A 16,596-nucleotide genomic window follows, 5' to 3' on the forward strand; every position below is an offset into this window, starting at 1 on the left:
GACTGTTTCATAACGCTTGCGTATGACTGTTCTGTTGACAAATTGTGTACCAATAGTTTTTTGTTTCTTGCACATGGTATGCCGATGTGTGCATACTCGTGGCAGTGCAGACAAGTGAGTCGCTGTCCCTTGTAGTCGATAGTCGCATCTTCGCCGAGGATAGTAACAATCGATGGGATGTTTTTATTTACTACCATTTGGGCTATACGAGCACCGGTTCGGACGCCAGCAAATGCGGTCTGCTCGCCCCACAGCAAATCGCGTACCGTCAACTGGGGCGAAGATGATCATTTTTAAGACAAAACATGCAATAACAATGTGTGTTTATATTTTAAATCGAAACAAATATTTTCAAAACATGTACTGCTATACGTTGCAATAATCAACAACTTTAGTTTTCTGAAATGCGTTCGCATTTATTAAAATAAATTAAATTATCACACATTTTTTGAATAATCTGGTTTGGGGTAAAGTTGATCAAGACAGCTCTACTAAAACCATTTTGATCTAGTAGTCAAAATACACTAGGTTATTTGTATGAATGTTGAATTTACTACGTAAAGAAGTCTAAGAAGTCAATATTTGAAACGAAAATAGCGTCATTTATGACTATTTCTCTCTTTCTTCCACAAAATACATTTTCATGATTATAATCGAAAAACTCGGATTTCTACCTAGCGGTAACATTACTTGAACGGAGAATATTGTTGACTACCGTTTCATAAAAAAATTGGCACTTTTGACTGACATATCAAATGATCATCTTCACCTCAATGATCATCTTCCCCCCAGTTGACGGTACATTCATAACGTCACCGTATGCGGTTAGGAATTCGGCGATCTTATCGTTGGATATATCGTTGGAAAGCAGCCGCACTTCCACAGCTCCGTCTTCCATCGTAATTCGTAGCTTGTACGTTTTATTCCCGAACACAAACTTGTGTTTGTCGTCATGCTGTTTCACAATCATCTGTGCAAGACAGAGATGCATCCTGAACAGAACATGAGCCAAGAGCGTGCCTTGGTGTTCTTAGTTTTGAACTATGAACACTGTTCGGTGTGCACTGGGTTGGTACGCAAGCAAAACGATCATGGTAACTAAGATTCCTTAGATTTGGAACTATGCAAAAACATACGAACATGCTTGATTTCTATCCGTTAGATGCCCACGTGTTCCATTACTAGCCGAAAAATGAGTAGCATGCCGTCGCTTGAGTTTATTTTCCTAGGATACAAGTTTCTAAGCTAGGTCAGTGCTCTTGAACAGTGTGCAGTGTTCAGAACTTTTTGAACACGAACACGCGTTCTCGTGTTCAGATGCATCTCTGGTGCAAGAGTGAGATTGGTTACCTCTACAAAGGTGCATCCAAGCCGCTTGCTTGGTTGAAGAAGAAGTACGTTGTCTCGGGTGAGACCAAGTTCTTTCCGTATGAATTTATGGATCTCATCATGGGAAAGTTGCTTTGGAAATAGCGAATAATCTACGCGAAAAGTATTTTCACGGCGTGGCATCGCGGAAGCTACTGTTACTGCTACTGACACTCAATGTGATACAAATTTAGAAAAATCCCGCGAATGACTTGTGAAAAATGTTTGTCGTATAAAAACGGACTGATCGGATCGAAAGTCGAGCCAAGGAAGTTTTTAATACTACCCGAAGCTATTTTAATTTCAACAGTGCTTCACAGCGCTAGTTTTGCCTACTGATCCCGTTACGATCTTTGCTTGCCTTCGTTTTACGTTGGACCCGTTTGCGAAAGTAAAATTCCGGCAAGAGGTGGTAATCCTGCAGGGACACCGTTCTGGGAAAAAACCTTAGAGAACTTAGAAGGTCACGTCTCCAAAAACAAGAGGAAGGGGGAGTCTCTGAATTTTCCACTTCCTTCAAAGAAACAAGGTTTCTAACCTGTCATAAGACGAGTTTATACAATTGTATCTTGACAGATACGTATTTCGACCTCAAAAGTAAGGCCGTCTTCAGTGTCTCGTACTTGACTCGACTTAGGTTTTTAAGACAGTCCAGCCAAAGCGCGGAAAAAATAGCAGGAAGCTGGAGACTTCAGATGTTCCTTCTAAGTCTAACATTGGAAATAATTCTTCTCTCATCGAACTAAGCAATCAGTTCGATTTGATTCATGATGAAATTGAGCAAATCGAATCTACCTCTAGGCCAGGTGATTCGATCCGTGCGAAAAAGCAACGGATTCCTCCAATTGTGGTATCTGTTGCCGAGGAGTTTTCTGGCTTTAGGGATGAGATTTTGAGTAACCTTCAGGAGATCAAGGTCTCATTTCAGATTGCCAGGAAGGGTGACTGCCACGTTTTGCCGGGATCCTTTGACGATCGCAAACGTCTTCTTCAGTCTTTAACTGAGAAGCGGCATAAATTCTTCACATACGACGACAAAACTGAGCGACTGTTCAAAGTCGTCTTGAAAGGTCTCCCCAGTGATGATAAATCACTGGATGAGATTAAAATTAAAATTTCTCAATTACATGGATTTTCATCAGTCCAAGTAATTAAGATGAAAAAGAAATCTCTTTCTGGTACTTCCCAGAGGGGTATTTCTCAAGAATTTTATTTAATTCACTTTAACAAAAGTGAACTAAATAATATGAAAAGTTTGGAAAAGGTCTGTATTATGTCCCATGTCCGTGTTACATGGGAACATTTCCGCAATCAGTGCCAAAAGTGGGGTCACATGGATGCTAAATGCATGATTTGTGGTAGAACCTCTCACGCCAAGGACGCCTATCCTGTGAAAGAAGATTCCAATAAATTTAAATGTGGGGCAATCACAAATTCAACTTCTGGGAATGCCCTTCACACAAAAAAGTTTTGAATTCCCGTGACAAATTGATGACGGGAAATTCCAATAGGATCCCAGATTCGCCGGGTAAACATATTTCAAACGCTCAAAATCCGCAATCATTTGCCGGTCGAGCAATTCATACCCACCACAATCAACGAACAAATTTTGCTCCTACCTCTCACCGGGTAACGAGCAGTTCGTCGAATTCTAATTTTTCAAACACGCCCACCTATGCAAGCATCGCTGCAGGCAGGCAAAATTTCATTCTTCAACGGGAAATAACGTTCGTTCTGACGACTCAGGTAGCATGTATGTTTCCGACTTTGATTTTCTAAATGAACAATTGCACCACATGATTGATGCAATGTTCAAACCAAATACCAAAAGTGAAAATGTTCAGGTTGGTATCAAATTTGCTGAAAGAATTGTTATTGGACTTCGTTTTAATGGATCCAAATAATCTTTTGAAAGTTTTAAATTGAAATGCCCGCTCTTTGAAGGGTAAGGAATAGGGGGTCCCGTAGCGTAGTTGGCTACACGTTCGCCTTATAAGCGGACGGTCATGGGTTCGATTCCCAGCCCCTCCACCAAGCCCTTGACAGTCGCCTGAGGTGCAGCCCAAACGATGGCGTTTTGGGGTGCGCGTTTTACCGACACAGTTGCCCGATGACGACTGACAAATTGTTCTTCTCGGAGGCATTCCTCCAACGTACCCGGATAAAACGGCAACCGAACAATGCAACGAGCAATTGGATACACGATACGGACAAAAGGACACAATGGACTCACGATGAGATAGACCCGGCAATGATAACAACAACGAATGTCTAAAAATAGATTCTGTGTGGATTCTGTACAGCAGAATACCACAGTAGATCACGGCACAGTAGCGGTTAAGAAACACAGAGTGCCTACCAAATAAAGAAATGAATAAAAAATAAAGGGTAAGGAAGATGAATTATTCAACTTCCTATCAGTTCATAATATGCACATTGCCATTATAACTGAAACATATTTAAAACCTGGACTCTTCATCGAAAGAGATCCAAATTATTTTATTTACCGAAATGATCATCTTGACAGCGCCTGTGAAGGGATCGCCATTGTCATTAATAGACGTATAATACATAAATTATATTCTTCGTTTGAAATCAAAGTTTTCGAAACCTTGGGAGTTTCTGTTGAAACAAATTTTGGACAATTCTCTTTTATTGCTGCCTACTTGCCTTCCCAGTACAATGGACAGCAAAGGAATTTGTTGATCTTCAAATTCTAACTCGCAACAAATCCAAATTTTTCATAAGTGACTTCAATCCCACATACCGTTCATGGAATAATGCTCAAAGCAATTCCAATGGTAAAATTTTATTTGGAAATTGTTATGCGGGATTTTATACTATTCAATATCCCAATGGACCAACTTGTTTTTCTTCCAGTCAAAATCCTTCTACAATTGATTTATAACGGATTCAAGTCAGCTGTGTGGCTAATTGGTAACTCATGCTGACTTTGACTCTGATCACCTTCTTGTGGCGTTTGAAATCTCACAGAAAGCCATTAACCATCCAATCAGCTCTAGTTTTAATTGTCATAGAGCTGATTGGGATTTATATAAAACGTTTATCTATAGGAATTTTGATGTTGATATTCCTTTGGATACCAAAAGTGATATTGACAGTGCACTCGTATCTTTGACAAATTTAATTGTCGAAGCCAGAGGCATTGCAATTCATAAATGTGAAATTAAATTCAACTCCATTATTATTGACGACTATCTTCAACTACTGATCCGTCTTAAAATGTGAGGCGAAGGCAATACCAAAGAACTCGCGATTTGACGAGATTTGCACGTTTCGCTATTCTGAGAAATACCAACTTTGACAATAATGTCTCGAAACTGGATCCCAGGGTTTCGACCCTTTTGGAAATTAACGACAATTCTTAAAAACTTCAAAAGTCAATTCCAGCGCTTGAAGAGGGAAATAAAATTTTATTAGCAAATAGCGAAAAAGCTCAAAACTGAGAGTTCCCATAATTTTAGTCTAGGTCTCACTAGTCCAATTGAGGATCAGGTTACACAGTGCTTACATTCTCAATCAAGAGCATGTTTTGACCCTTCGATGGGAACTAATTTGGATGAAGTGAGATCTATTACTAGAAAATTTAAAAATATGAAAGCACCGGATAATGATGGTATTTCCTACATACTTATAAAAAAAACTTCCTGAGAGCTCTTTATCCTTTTTGATTAATTTATTTAACAAATGTTTTCAATTGCTATACTTCCCATATAAATGGAAAAACGTCCAAGTTGTTCCAATTTTGAAGCCGGACAAGCTGAGGCTTCTAGTTATCGGCCAATCAGTTTGCTCTCTTTAATAATCAAACTGTTTGAAAAGATTATTTTTAATAAAATGATGGTTCATATTAATAAAAATGCTATTTTTGCTGATGAGCAATTTGGTTTTCGCCATGGACAGTCAACCACTCATCAGTTATTAAGAGTTACGAATTTAATTCGACTCAACAGTTGACTGGAGTTGCTCTGCTTGATATAGAGACAACTTTTGACAGTGATTGGCATGACGGTTTGATTATAAAATTGATAAATCTTAATTTTCCTCTGTACATTAGGCCGATACAAATATTTAAAATCTATTCCCCCCCCCCTCGGATTTATTTTGCCAAAAAATAATATTTTGAGGGGGCAACAGAATAAAATTCGGATAATTTTGAGGATTTTCAAAACATTCTTCCGAGGAATTTTTTATTATTTTTTTCATTTTAATATTGATTTTTTATCATCCCCCCCTTTCGGTGACCAGTAGGACAAAAAGTTAATTAAATATTTGTAACGGCCTTATTAAACAGATCCAAAACTATTTATCAGATCCCTCACTGCTGGTACACAATCAGAATTCGAAATCTGATAGATTACCTGTAAGAGCTGGAGTTCCCCAAGGCAGCATACTGGGGCCCATATTGTATAACATTTTTAATTCTGACTTGCCTGTTTTACCACCAGGGTGCCAAAATACTTTGTTTGTAGATGACACGGGCCTTTCAGCCAAAGGACAAAGCCTTCGTTTCATTTGTATTAGATTGCAAAATAGTTTGGATATTTTCTCCACTTACTTGCAAAAATGGAAAATTTTATTTTTATTTTGGAAAAACTAAGCATTGATTTTCCAACTTAAGCCAAGAGCTTCTTATTTGAAACCTTCTAGCAGACATAATATTGTCACTATGAAGGAGGTTCCAATTAATTGGTCTAGCGAAGCGAAATATTTAGGACTTCTGCTAGATCAAAAATTACCTTTTAAAAATCACATCGGGCCCAAATTCTGCACAGTTGTTTGGGACCCAGAATGGTTTCGAAAAAAATAATTGATTTGGACAGTTGACCATGACGTCCCACTCTAGTGTCTATATCCCTAGAAAATCAAAACTTTGTCTTAAGAACAAATTTTTGATTTACAAACAAATTTTTAGATCAGCCGTGTTGTATGCTGTGCCAATATGGCACTTTTCAGAGGACTCAAAATAAAATTCGGAAGATGATTTTGAAGCTGCCTCCTTGGTATAGTACAAATGAACTTCATAGAAATTCTAATCTTGATACATTGCAGCCAATGTCTTTATATTACAACTTTATATTACATTTCCAACATTGAGCGTGATCTAGCCAGGATGGTTTCATTCCAATCAAAATCATTTTTCAAATCATAAAATTACTTTTTTATTGCTTAATCTGTCAAACAAAGTCAATCCTAAAATTACAATCGTCCGGTTAAAATATTCAGTAATGTTTCGGTGCTCGATGCTTTCGTTTACCTTCCAATGATTTCACTTTCCGCTTGGTAGTTAATGCGTTAGATGACTGCATCGCTTGAAAAGCAATCCTCTTTGGCAAGTGGTAAACCGTGACCTGGAATCGACATCCGCGGAACAATTTCGACGAGCACTGGATCTCGTTCACACATTCCACGAGTAAATTTCGAGTTACCATTTGTGCTTCGACTAGCCCAGTGGTACATGTTTTCGTTGGTCTCCTCGAGAGGTAGTCTATCTGCAACTGGTCGGTGGGTAAGGGTTGTAAAATTCCAAGTATGTATCCGAGAAGTTCTCCAAAAGCAAATAATCGTCCCAAACATTCGACAACAACGCACTCTGTGGAATCGGCATCGGTTTGAAATAGTTTCTTGAAGGAGACTTCCAATGTTAGTTTTCTGTAATTTTTTATCGATTCTAATTTCTCACTGGAAACTGCAAACCACTGAGTTTCTGGCCTAATGTAGCTTACAAGTGCCATCTTATTTGAAATCTATCACACAGAATGATTATGTTCTCCCTTTTCATAATATTTATATATGAAAACTTCTCTACCCATTAATGTAGGCAAAAGTACCCGTTGGGCATGTATACAATTGAAATAAAGAAACAGGTAGAACCTTTAAATGTACCTATTACGGATCCTCTACCTTATCCCGCTCCTAGTCTAGCGTCCTATTGGGCGACCGATTAAGACCACTTCGCCTGGAATAAAGATCCACCTTGTTGTCGGGCGATTCACCATTTCACTTGATTTTTTTGTAGTAATAAGACTCAAGGGCGTAGCCAGAGGGGGGCAAGTGGGGCGTCGCCTCCCCCTAAATGGTGGAAAGATTGAATGGGTACTGAAATGAATTCTCTTAAACATGTGCACTTTACGATCCAATCATATTCAGAAATAGGTTTTTGAAATTCAAAAGATTCCCAAAAAACTTATAAGGGTATCCAGGATCCATACTATATGAAATTTCAAAACAACTCGAAACATTTCGGGAATTCTCCTAGAAATCCTTCTAGAAGCTCCCCTGGGAACTTCTAAATACCTTCGGAAAGTTATCCACAAATTCCTCTGAAAATCGTTTGAAAATCCTTCTCCTGTAATTGTAATTTCTCCTTATCTAGAAACCCCCAACTATTTTTTTTTAGGAAATTCATGTGGAAGTTTCTTGAAGATTTCTTTTATTCCCTTAGAGTTTTACTTCTAGACATTTCTTCAGCTATTCTTCCAAGAAAATCTGCGACATTTCCTTCAGGAATGCATTCTAGAGTTCCTCCAAGAATACATACGGAATTTTGACCACAAGAAGTTTCTTCAGTAATTTATGACGGAAATCCTCCGGTTTCGCTTCATAATTTCATCTGCTAATCTATAAGAAAATGCTTCGGGCATTCCTCCAGGAACTCTTCCTTAAATTCCTACGGGATAACTTCCAGGACTTTTTCCGGGAATACATCTAAAAATTCAATAGCGAAATCCTCTAGAATTACATTTTGGAATTCTTTCCGCAATTATTTCAGAATATCCTTTAAGAACTCCTCTAGAAATTTCTTTAGGAATTTCTCCAAGAATTCGTCCAAGTATTTCCCCGGAAATTCTTCTCTTCCTTCAGGAATTTCTCAGGTATTTTTTCCGGGAAATTGTCCTAGAATTCTTTCCGGACTTCACTCGGAATTTACTCCAGAATTTCATTCGGAAATTAATGTTAGAGTTCTTCCAGGATATCTTCCAGAAGTTCTTCCAGGAATTTCTTCAGAACAAAAAAAGAACAGCAATTCATCTGGGAATACTTTCTGGAATTCATCTGGTAATTTCTGAATTAATTCCTCCTGGTATTTTTTCGGGAATTCCTCCTGATATTTCTCCAGAAATTCCTTCATGAACTTCTCCAATAATTATTTCAGTACTACCTTGTGAGAATTCCTCTGGAAGTGCTTGCAGGAGTTCCCAGGAGCTCCCCCAGGAGTTTTTCCAAAAGTTCCTCTAGTAATCTCTCCAGGAACTTCACAGGGGATTCTTTGAGGATATTTGGAAGGAATTTCAAGGGAAATGGGATTTCGGAAGTTCCTCTAGAAATTCAACTCCGGGTATTCCATCGGCTGTTCCTTTGAAAATTTCTCCGGGAGTTCCACTAGTAATTTCTCCGGAAATGCATTGAGACTTTCTTTCAGGAGTTCATTAAGGCTTTCTTTGTGAATTTATCTACAAATTCCTTCAGAAGTTTCTCGGAAAATTTCTCTGGGAGCTCCTCCGGGAGGTCCTTTAAGAATCCTTCCAGGAGTTTGTCCTGGAGTTCATCCAGAAGTTCTTACGAGAGTTCCTCCAGGATTTCCTCCGGAAATTCTTCCTGTAGTTCTTCAATAAATTCATCTAGAAGTTCCTCGGCGGTTCTTCCGAAAATTCCTCTCATACTTTCTCCGGGAATTCCTACTGAAATTCCTCTGGGAGTTCCTCCGGAAATTACTCCGGGAGTTCCTTCTCAAAGGAACTGCCGGTGAAACTCCCGGAGAAATGCTCATAAAAACTGCTGGTGGATCTCCCGGAGGAATTCACGTAGAAACTGTTGGATGAGCTACCGTAAGAACTCTCGAAGGAATTTCAGGAGAAACTCCTAGAAGAATTCCTAGAGGACCCCCGGAGGAACTCCCAGAAAAACTATCGGAAGAACTTCGGGAGGAATTTCCATCTAATTTTCTGAAGAAAGCCTGAATGATTTCCTGAAAAAGCCTGAATCTCCTGGAAGAGCTACTGGTGGAACACCCGGAGGAATTTCTAAAGAAACTCCCGGGAGAATTTTTAAATGAACCTCCGGAGGAACTGCCAGTGAATCTTCCGGAAGACTTCTCGGAAAAAAATCTTGGAGAATTCATCTTATAGACAAATCTCATCTAGCTGAAACCTCTGTAGGGGTATGTAGCAAGACCATCATCATCATCAGAGGACCTCCCGGAGAATTCCCTGAAGAGCTTCCAGAGAAATTCTCGGCGGAGCTTCTGGAGGAAACTTATTACGATATTTTTGTGCCGCACTCTACATTTGCTTTAGAATATGTACAGCCCTGCAAATCAATCGCACGCAAGGCAACCCCAATCCTCTCAACGAGCAAACTCTCACGATCGCACAATCAGAACCAGGGAGACAAATATTCCTTACCAGACGTTTGCTGCTGTCCGCCTGTGTAGTCGCCATCACGAAATCTCGGTTAACTTAACACGTGTGAAAAGCGAATGTTAAAACCAGCGAAGGTGACAAGCGGGACAATCTGTGGCCAGGCGAATAGACGCCCCAACGCCGGCACACTATCGGTGGAACACCCAGAAGGTAAATTTCAACGAAATAAAGGAGAAACAGTCTAGAAAATCACGACATTCACAGATCCGGCAACCTGTAAGGCCAGGAACAGCAACGCCATTTGCTCTCCCAGAGTTCACCATTGTTCGTGGGAAAAGGCGGTTACAACGGAGGCAGCAGCAACGACGGTAACATCCGAGTCCTCGCACAAGCGACTAAGCGATCCGCGAAGATCACGAAAGGCTCTCCGAGGAGGGCCTTTTATTGAGATCGCTCAATCTAGCGCTTCCCCACGGTAGTCAAAACCTTGTCACATCATCGGCAGTGTTAAAGCAACAGTACGTCTGGCTGAGGCAGTAGGCAGTAGGTCGGCGTATTGTGCATCTCACACCCACAAAGGTTGCGTTAAGCAGGGCTAGTCAGTGAAGACGAGCCGCAACCCTTCATCAAGGATTGTGTGTGCGTGCATCGTCGAATGAGAAGAGACCAGTGAGAATCATCATCGTCAGTGAGTCGCATCGGTGTACACCATCATCAACAAATAGTGTGCGTGTGAACTGCATTGGCAACGAGGGGAAGAATTGAGGTGAATGCATAGAAGAACGACCTACGGAATATCATCATCATCAGTGATTGGCATCTGTGGTTACCATCATCGGTAATGAGTGTGCGTGTGTGCTGCACCGGCAGCGAGGAGAAGTATTGAAGTGCATGCAGAGAAGAACGATCAAGAGAACGTCATCGTCGTCAGTGATTTGCGTCGGTGTTTACAATCATCGACAACGAGTGTGCGTGTGAGGAGAACGATTAAAGCGCAACCGGAGAAGAACGATCATCAAAACAAACGATATTACGATTGATGGTACCACAACGGCAGCCTCGTTTAGGAATGGAATGAGCATGATGATGAATGAAAGGTAGGCCTCGAATTAAGCGCATGAAAATATAGAAAATGATTGAAATTGATAGTTGTTAGATTATTGGAATTAGCGAGTAGAGATCCTTTGGGTGTTTGGGTTGTTAACCGTTACCGTGCCGTACCGTGACTTTGTACTGGCAATATTGGCGCCCAGCTAAAAAACCCATCCTTATTTCGCAGTCAATACGCGATTTATCGTTAGTGAGTGAGTAGAGCAGTGACAGTGAGTGACTACAGGAAAAACATGGAAGTTGGATACTTAGCAGAAGAAGAGTTGGACTTTGAGTTGGCGTTAAGAGGTGTGAAAGATCCGACAAAATTAGCAAAAGAAGTGAAGGCTACTAAACTGCGGAAACTAGTGGAGAAAGAAATCAAGAACAACGATGCACCGACTTCAGCGACACATTTCATCAGTGATGTAGACAACATTTATCAGTGCCAAGCAAAACTAACACCACTCTTCAAATCTATGGAGCAGGCGTTACGACAAGGGACCTTGGAAGACATTAAAATGAACCGATCCAGACTACAGCACTACAGGTGGAGATTAAGTATGATCACGGATAAAATGATCACAGTGAATGCCAAAAAATCAATTACGAAGATCGAGACATATCTAACCAGAGCTGAAGAAATTCTTAGCAGAAATACTCCAGCACCTTTGGAGACAACGGACAGTGAGGACATACTTCCCACTGATAAAAAGGAGCTATATCGTATCAAAAACAACCTGCCAAATTTGGAAACTACGGAAGACGCAGCGACAGCGACTTCTGCGGAAGATGTAAACTATCGACATTGCCAGATACAGATCGAACAAACACAAACACAGTTGCTCAAACAACAAGAGCAACTGGATCACATAGTGCATATGCTGACGAGATCGAACATACAGGAGCTCTCTCAAGCAACGCACACAAATGCACCATCCACTGGAGCCATCCATCGTAGGACCGTAGTAAATAGAGGAGCATCACCCTTCGAGGACCAACATAGAAGTCAGGCATCATCTGTCAGCTCCATGCCGAGTTTGGATCATCAAGAGGAACCACTGGATCAAGGTATGCCACCAAATCTGGTCAACGAAATGCTTCGTTTTTTCGTCAACCAAAACACTCAAAACAGGGCTCAAGGCACAGTACATGATCAGAATCAGTACTCTCAACGTTGCTCACAGCCAGTGCACAAATGGCCATTCCAGTATGCCGGCTCGGCAAACATCATTCAGCTTGGTGAATTTCTTGGTCAGGTTCACACATATGCAGACACCGAAAAAGTAGACGAAAAGACTCTTTTGCGGTCCATAAAACATCTTCTCAAGGGACGTGCACTACAGTGGTACAGCAGGTCGTACCAAGCATTTCGGACATGGTATGAATTCAAGATGCTGATAAAACGAAAATTTCTTCCACCCAATTACTCAGAAATAATCAAGCAGGACTTATATCTCCGATTCCAAGGCCCTAACGAGCCATTTTCAAACTTTTACCGTGACTTAGTTGCAGTTTTCGAGATCGTGGAACCACCAATGTTGGACTCGGAAAAGCTTTTCATCATGAAGTCACACCTCAACGCGGATTTCATCTCGATTGCCACGGCATCGCGTGCTGGAACGGTGGACGAGCTAGTTACTGTTTGCAGAGACTATGAAGTATCAAGATCGTACTCCATGAGAAACCGAGGCGGCACTCTGGCGCGACCCACACTGAATAGAAATGAAAACCCACAACAAGTACGTCCTTCGCATCCGTCATTTATGCAGCATCAACCCAATATTAGAACAACTCTAGGAAGACAGCAGGTCAATATGATTACGGAGGATCATCCAATACAAGCAGGAGACTACATTCCAACCAGCGTTCAAAGGGAATTGCAACACCTAGAAGTTGCACTCAACGAAGATGAAGAACAAGCAGAAGAAGTAAATGCGGTACAGGCCCAAGTACATTGGGCAAGACATTCATCTGGCAGACCTCCTGCAGTTACAGCCGTGAATAATCAAGAGAATCGACAATCCTCGGTAGTCTGTTGGCAATGTGATGAGTCGGGGCACACCTATCCTGTTTGCACCAATCCGAAGACCTTTTTATTTTGCTACACTTGCGGTAAGAAGGGATGTACAACACGAAGCTGCGAAAGCTGTTTGTCAAGATGGAAGCAATTAACGTCAAACAATCCCAGGGCGCGTGCGGGAAACGCAAACCGGGAGAGTTCTCAGTAGAAGGTGAGCATCCCTCCCGTACAAGTCAGATCCCTTCCATAAGCAGTATTCCAGAATTTCGAAGAATCGAAACCATTATCATAGACCCCACCAACTCAGACAATCGACCGTATGCGGAAATCGCAATCCTGGATCTAAACTTCCGAGGACTCTTAGACAGCGGAGCCACATGCAGTTTAATAGGAGGAGATTACACCAAAATAGCAGATCAACTAGGACTTGTGAAGTATCCAGTGAAAGGGGAAATCAGAACAGCAGATAATTCGCCGCATACTATTACTTTCTATGCCTATGTTCCTATATCCTATAGCGGAAAGAACCACACACTACCAATTCTTTTTATAGAGTCAATGCCCACTACAATAATCCTGGGAATGGATTTTTGGAACCGCTTCGGGGTTAGAGCTACAGTTTGCGGAATAACGATCACTGAAGAACCAGGCTCAACCAGGTTGGCCTCCTTGACAGATTCGCAAAGAGAAAACCTGCAGATTACCATTAAACAATTTCCGACCTCTTCCAACATAGGCCAACTAGGTAGAACGGATATATACTATCACAAAATCGACACTGGAGAAGCGGCACCGTTCAAACAAAAGTATTATCCTATGTCAAAATTTATCCTGGATGACCTCAATAAAGAGGTGGACCGTATGCTGAAATTGGATGTTATTGAGGAAGCGGTATGTTGTCCATGGAATAACGCTACGGTGGCAGTAAAGAAGAAAGACGGGTCGATGAGACTATGCCTGGACGCACGAAAGCTTAACGCCATCATCGTTCAAGAAGCCTACCCAATTCCTCAAATTGCATCGATCATGAACAATTTAAGTGGCTCGAAGTTCTTGTCTTCGATCGATCTTGAGGCAGCATTCTGGCAGATTCCATTGGAAGAAACCTCCAGGCAAAAAACAGCTTTCACCATTCCTCAGAGAGGACACTATCAATTTAAGGTGGTACCGTTTGGGTTATCAACGGCGAGTCAAGCTCTATCAAGAGTCATGAATCATATCTTCATTGACTTAGAGCCAAAGGTATTTGTCTACCTGGATGATTTGATCTTGGCCACGGAGACTTTCGAAGAACATCTGCAACTGCTGCAGATAATCGCCGATCGTTTAAAGAATGCAGGACTCACAATCAATGAAGAAAAATCTGTTTTCTGTAGGTGCAGCCTCGACTATCTGGGTTACGTATTGGATGACAAAGGCTGGCATGTAGATGACAGCAAGGTTGAAGCAATTAGTAAATTCCCTACCCCTACGACGAAAAAAGAAGTGCAGCGATTCATTGGAATGTGCGGCTGGTATAGGCGCTTCATTCAGGATTTTTCCAAAACTGCTGCTCCACTTACAGAACTAACGAAGACCAAAGTGAAGTTCAAATGGTCCCAGGACTGTGAGAAAGCATTCCAGACGTTGAAAGGAAACTTGGTCTCGGCTCCGGTTCTTCGTACTCCAGATTATTCAAAACCATTCGCTATAGCTTGTGATGCCAGCGATGTAGCTATCGGTGCAGTCTTAACCCAAGAGTCGGAGGAAACGGAACATGTAATATGCTATTTCTCACAAAAACTCTCGTCATCCGAGCGGAAGTATTCCGTCACACACAGAGAGTGCTTAGCAGTCATACGTGCTATAGAAAAATTCAGGGGATATATTGAAGGTACGCACTTCACCGTGTACTGCGACCATTCGAGCTTAACATATCTTAAAACTATGAAAAACCCAACGCCATTGCTTGCCAGATGGATTCTGAGACTGAACGCCTTCTCATTCGACATCAAATATCGCAAAGGTAGTGCAAATGTAGTGCCAGATTGTCTCAGTAGAATTGAAACAGTTTGTCAGCTATCGTTGGACACAACCACTACAGACGATCTTTGGTATGATAACTTGCTCAAAAACGTTTCAGAGGATGCTGAAAACTACCCAGACTTCAGAGTTGTGGGAAACAAACTGTACAAAAACTGCCTGGCAACGGAAGAAACAGGAGGGAAAACCCATCGCTGGAAGAAAGTTGTTCGTGCCTCCGAGGTAAAGGACATATTGCATCGGTTTCATAACATCCCCACGGCGGCGCATTTGGGCAACGAGCGCACCCTACAGAAAATCCAACGGGAGCACTATTGGCCAAAAATGGCCGTGGACATAAAGAAATACGTAAAGGCTTGCGATGTATGTAAAGCCAGCAAGGCACCCAACACCACTCTTACGCCAACCATGGGAAATTCTAAGCCAGCGAAGCTACCATGGGAACTGATCTCTATAGATTGGGTTGGTCCAATGACGCGCTCGAAGAAAGGAAATACCGTTTTACTTGTGATCGTCGATTGGGTAACTAAGTTTGTAATCGCTGAGCCATTTCGAAGTGCCAACGCTCAGCAGATGGTGCACTTCTTGGAAAGCTATGTATTCTTGCGATTCTCTACCCCAAGGATAATTGTTTCAGATTCAGGATCCCAGTTCCTCTCACTGGTATTCCAAACACTACTAAAAAGATATGACGTCACACACATGAAAACCGCCTTTTACACTCCGATGTGCAACGCCGCACATTGATTACTTGCATCAGATCGCTTATTGATGGAGCACAGAGAGACTAGGATCTTCACCTACAACAAGTGGTATGCGTAATCAATACGACAAGACATGACACATGGATGCAGCCCATACTTCTTTACCTTCGGCAGAGATCATATAATCTTCACGGATGCTTACACGTCAGCCGAAATGAACATGGGTCAGGATGGAACGCAAGCGCAGGAAAACCGCTGGAAAACCATCAGTAATATCCAAGAGTTCGTGGTAAAACGCATACATTCAGCACATGAGGACAGCAGGAAACGCTATAATCTGCGAGCAATGAACAGAAACTTTGCCATAGGGGGACCTTGTTTGGCGCCGGTCGTTTGAGCAATCATCTGCGGCGGTTCATCGTACCAAGAAGCTAGGACCCAAATTCCACCCATGCATCGTCCGCCAACAACAAGGCAGCAATAACTATTTGTTAGAGGACATCAAAACATCCAAATCTGGCGTCTACCATGCCAAGGATATTAAACCCGACTAGGAAAATTCCATTCAACAGCTATGTACGCAGCAACCAGACAACTGCTAACAAGGAGCGATACGCCGATGAAACACATCTACGGGATCGACTTGAGGCCCCAAGAAATGTAACGAAACCTCGTCATCCCGTAACTGTACCGAATGTCAACCAGATCCACAAGCAGAGTGAGCAGTAACCTGAGTTGCCAAACACTAGGAATCACGGCCACCAAACTGCTGAATTGCTAGCACGATTGGCAGCATCTCTGAAACCTCCTGCTTCCAAAATCACTGAAAATTCCTCATCAGGAACATTATTGGAAACCGTCACTTTCCGAATCAATTGTCACTAAGTCACATTAGAGAACCTCACTCACTCACAAACTAATATTCCTCGCATTACCAAGATCTGAACCATAACAGACGGTTCGTTATCAATAAAACACTATCAATTTTCCGCAAGAAATTCTCGTG

General features: G+C 41.6%; 2 protein-coding genes across 17 annotated transcripts in view; one reads left to right on the forward strand and one right to left on the reverse strand.

Annotated features, from left to right (window-relative positions):
* The window catches only part of LOC134212119 (sodium/hydrogen exchanger 3), a 276,330-nt gene that overhangs the window by 128,648 nt on the left and 131,086 nt on the right, over positions 1–16,596 (reverse strand). The window lies entirely within an intron of this gene.
* Positions 9,787–10,449, forward strand: LOC134216225 (uncharacterized). Its single transcript, XM_062695173.1, has 2 exons — positions 9,787–9,962; positions 10,017–10,449. The coding sequence occupies exons 1-2, from the start codon at positions 9,869–9,871 to the stop codon at positions 10,229–10,231; spliced, it is 309 nt and encodes a 102-aa protein (XP_062551157.1). The 5' UTR covers positions 9,787–9,868; the 3' UTR covers positions 10,232–10,449.

This window comes from Armigeres subalbatus, chromosome 2, assembly GCF_024139115.2.
Source record: "Armigeres subalbatus isolate Guangzhou_Male chromosome 2, GZ_Asu_2, whole genome shotgun sequence".
In the NCBI taxonomy this organism is placed as follows: domain Eukaryota; kingdom Metazoa; phylum Arthropoda; class Insecta; order Diptera; family Culicidae; genus Armigeres; species Armigeres subalbatus.

Coding starts and splice junctions, on each gene's coding strand:
- LOC134216225 (XM_062695173.1), top strand. CDS start 9,869: ATGTTAAAACCAGCGAAGGTGACAAGCGGGACAATCTGTGGCCAGGCG. Junction 9,963..10,016: donor ATCGGTGGAACACCCAGAAG/GTAAATTTCAAC, acceptor CGACATTCACAG/ATCCGGCAACCTGTAAGGCC.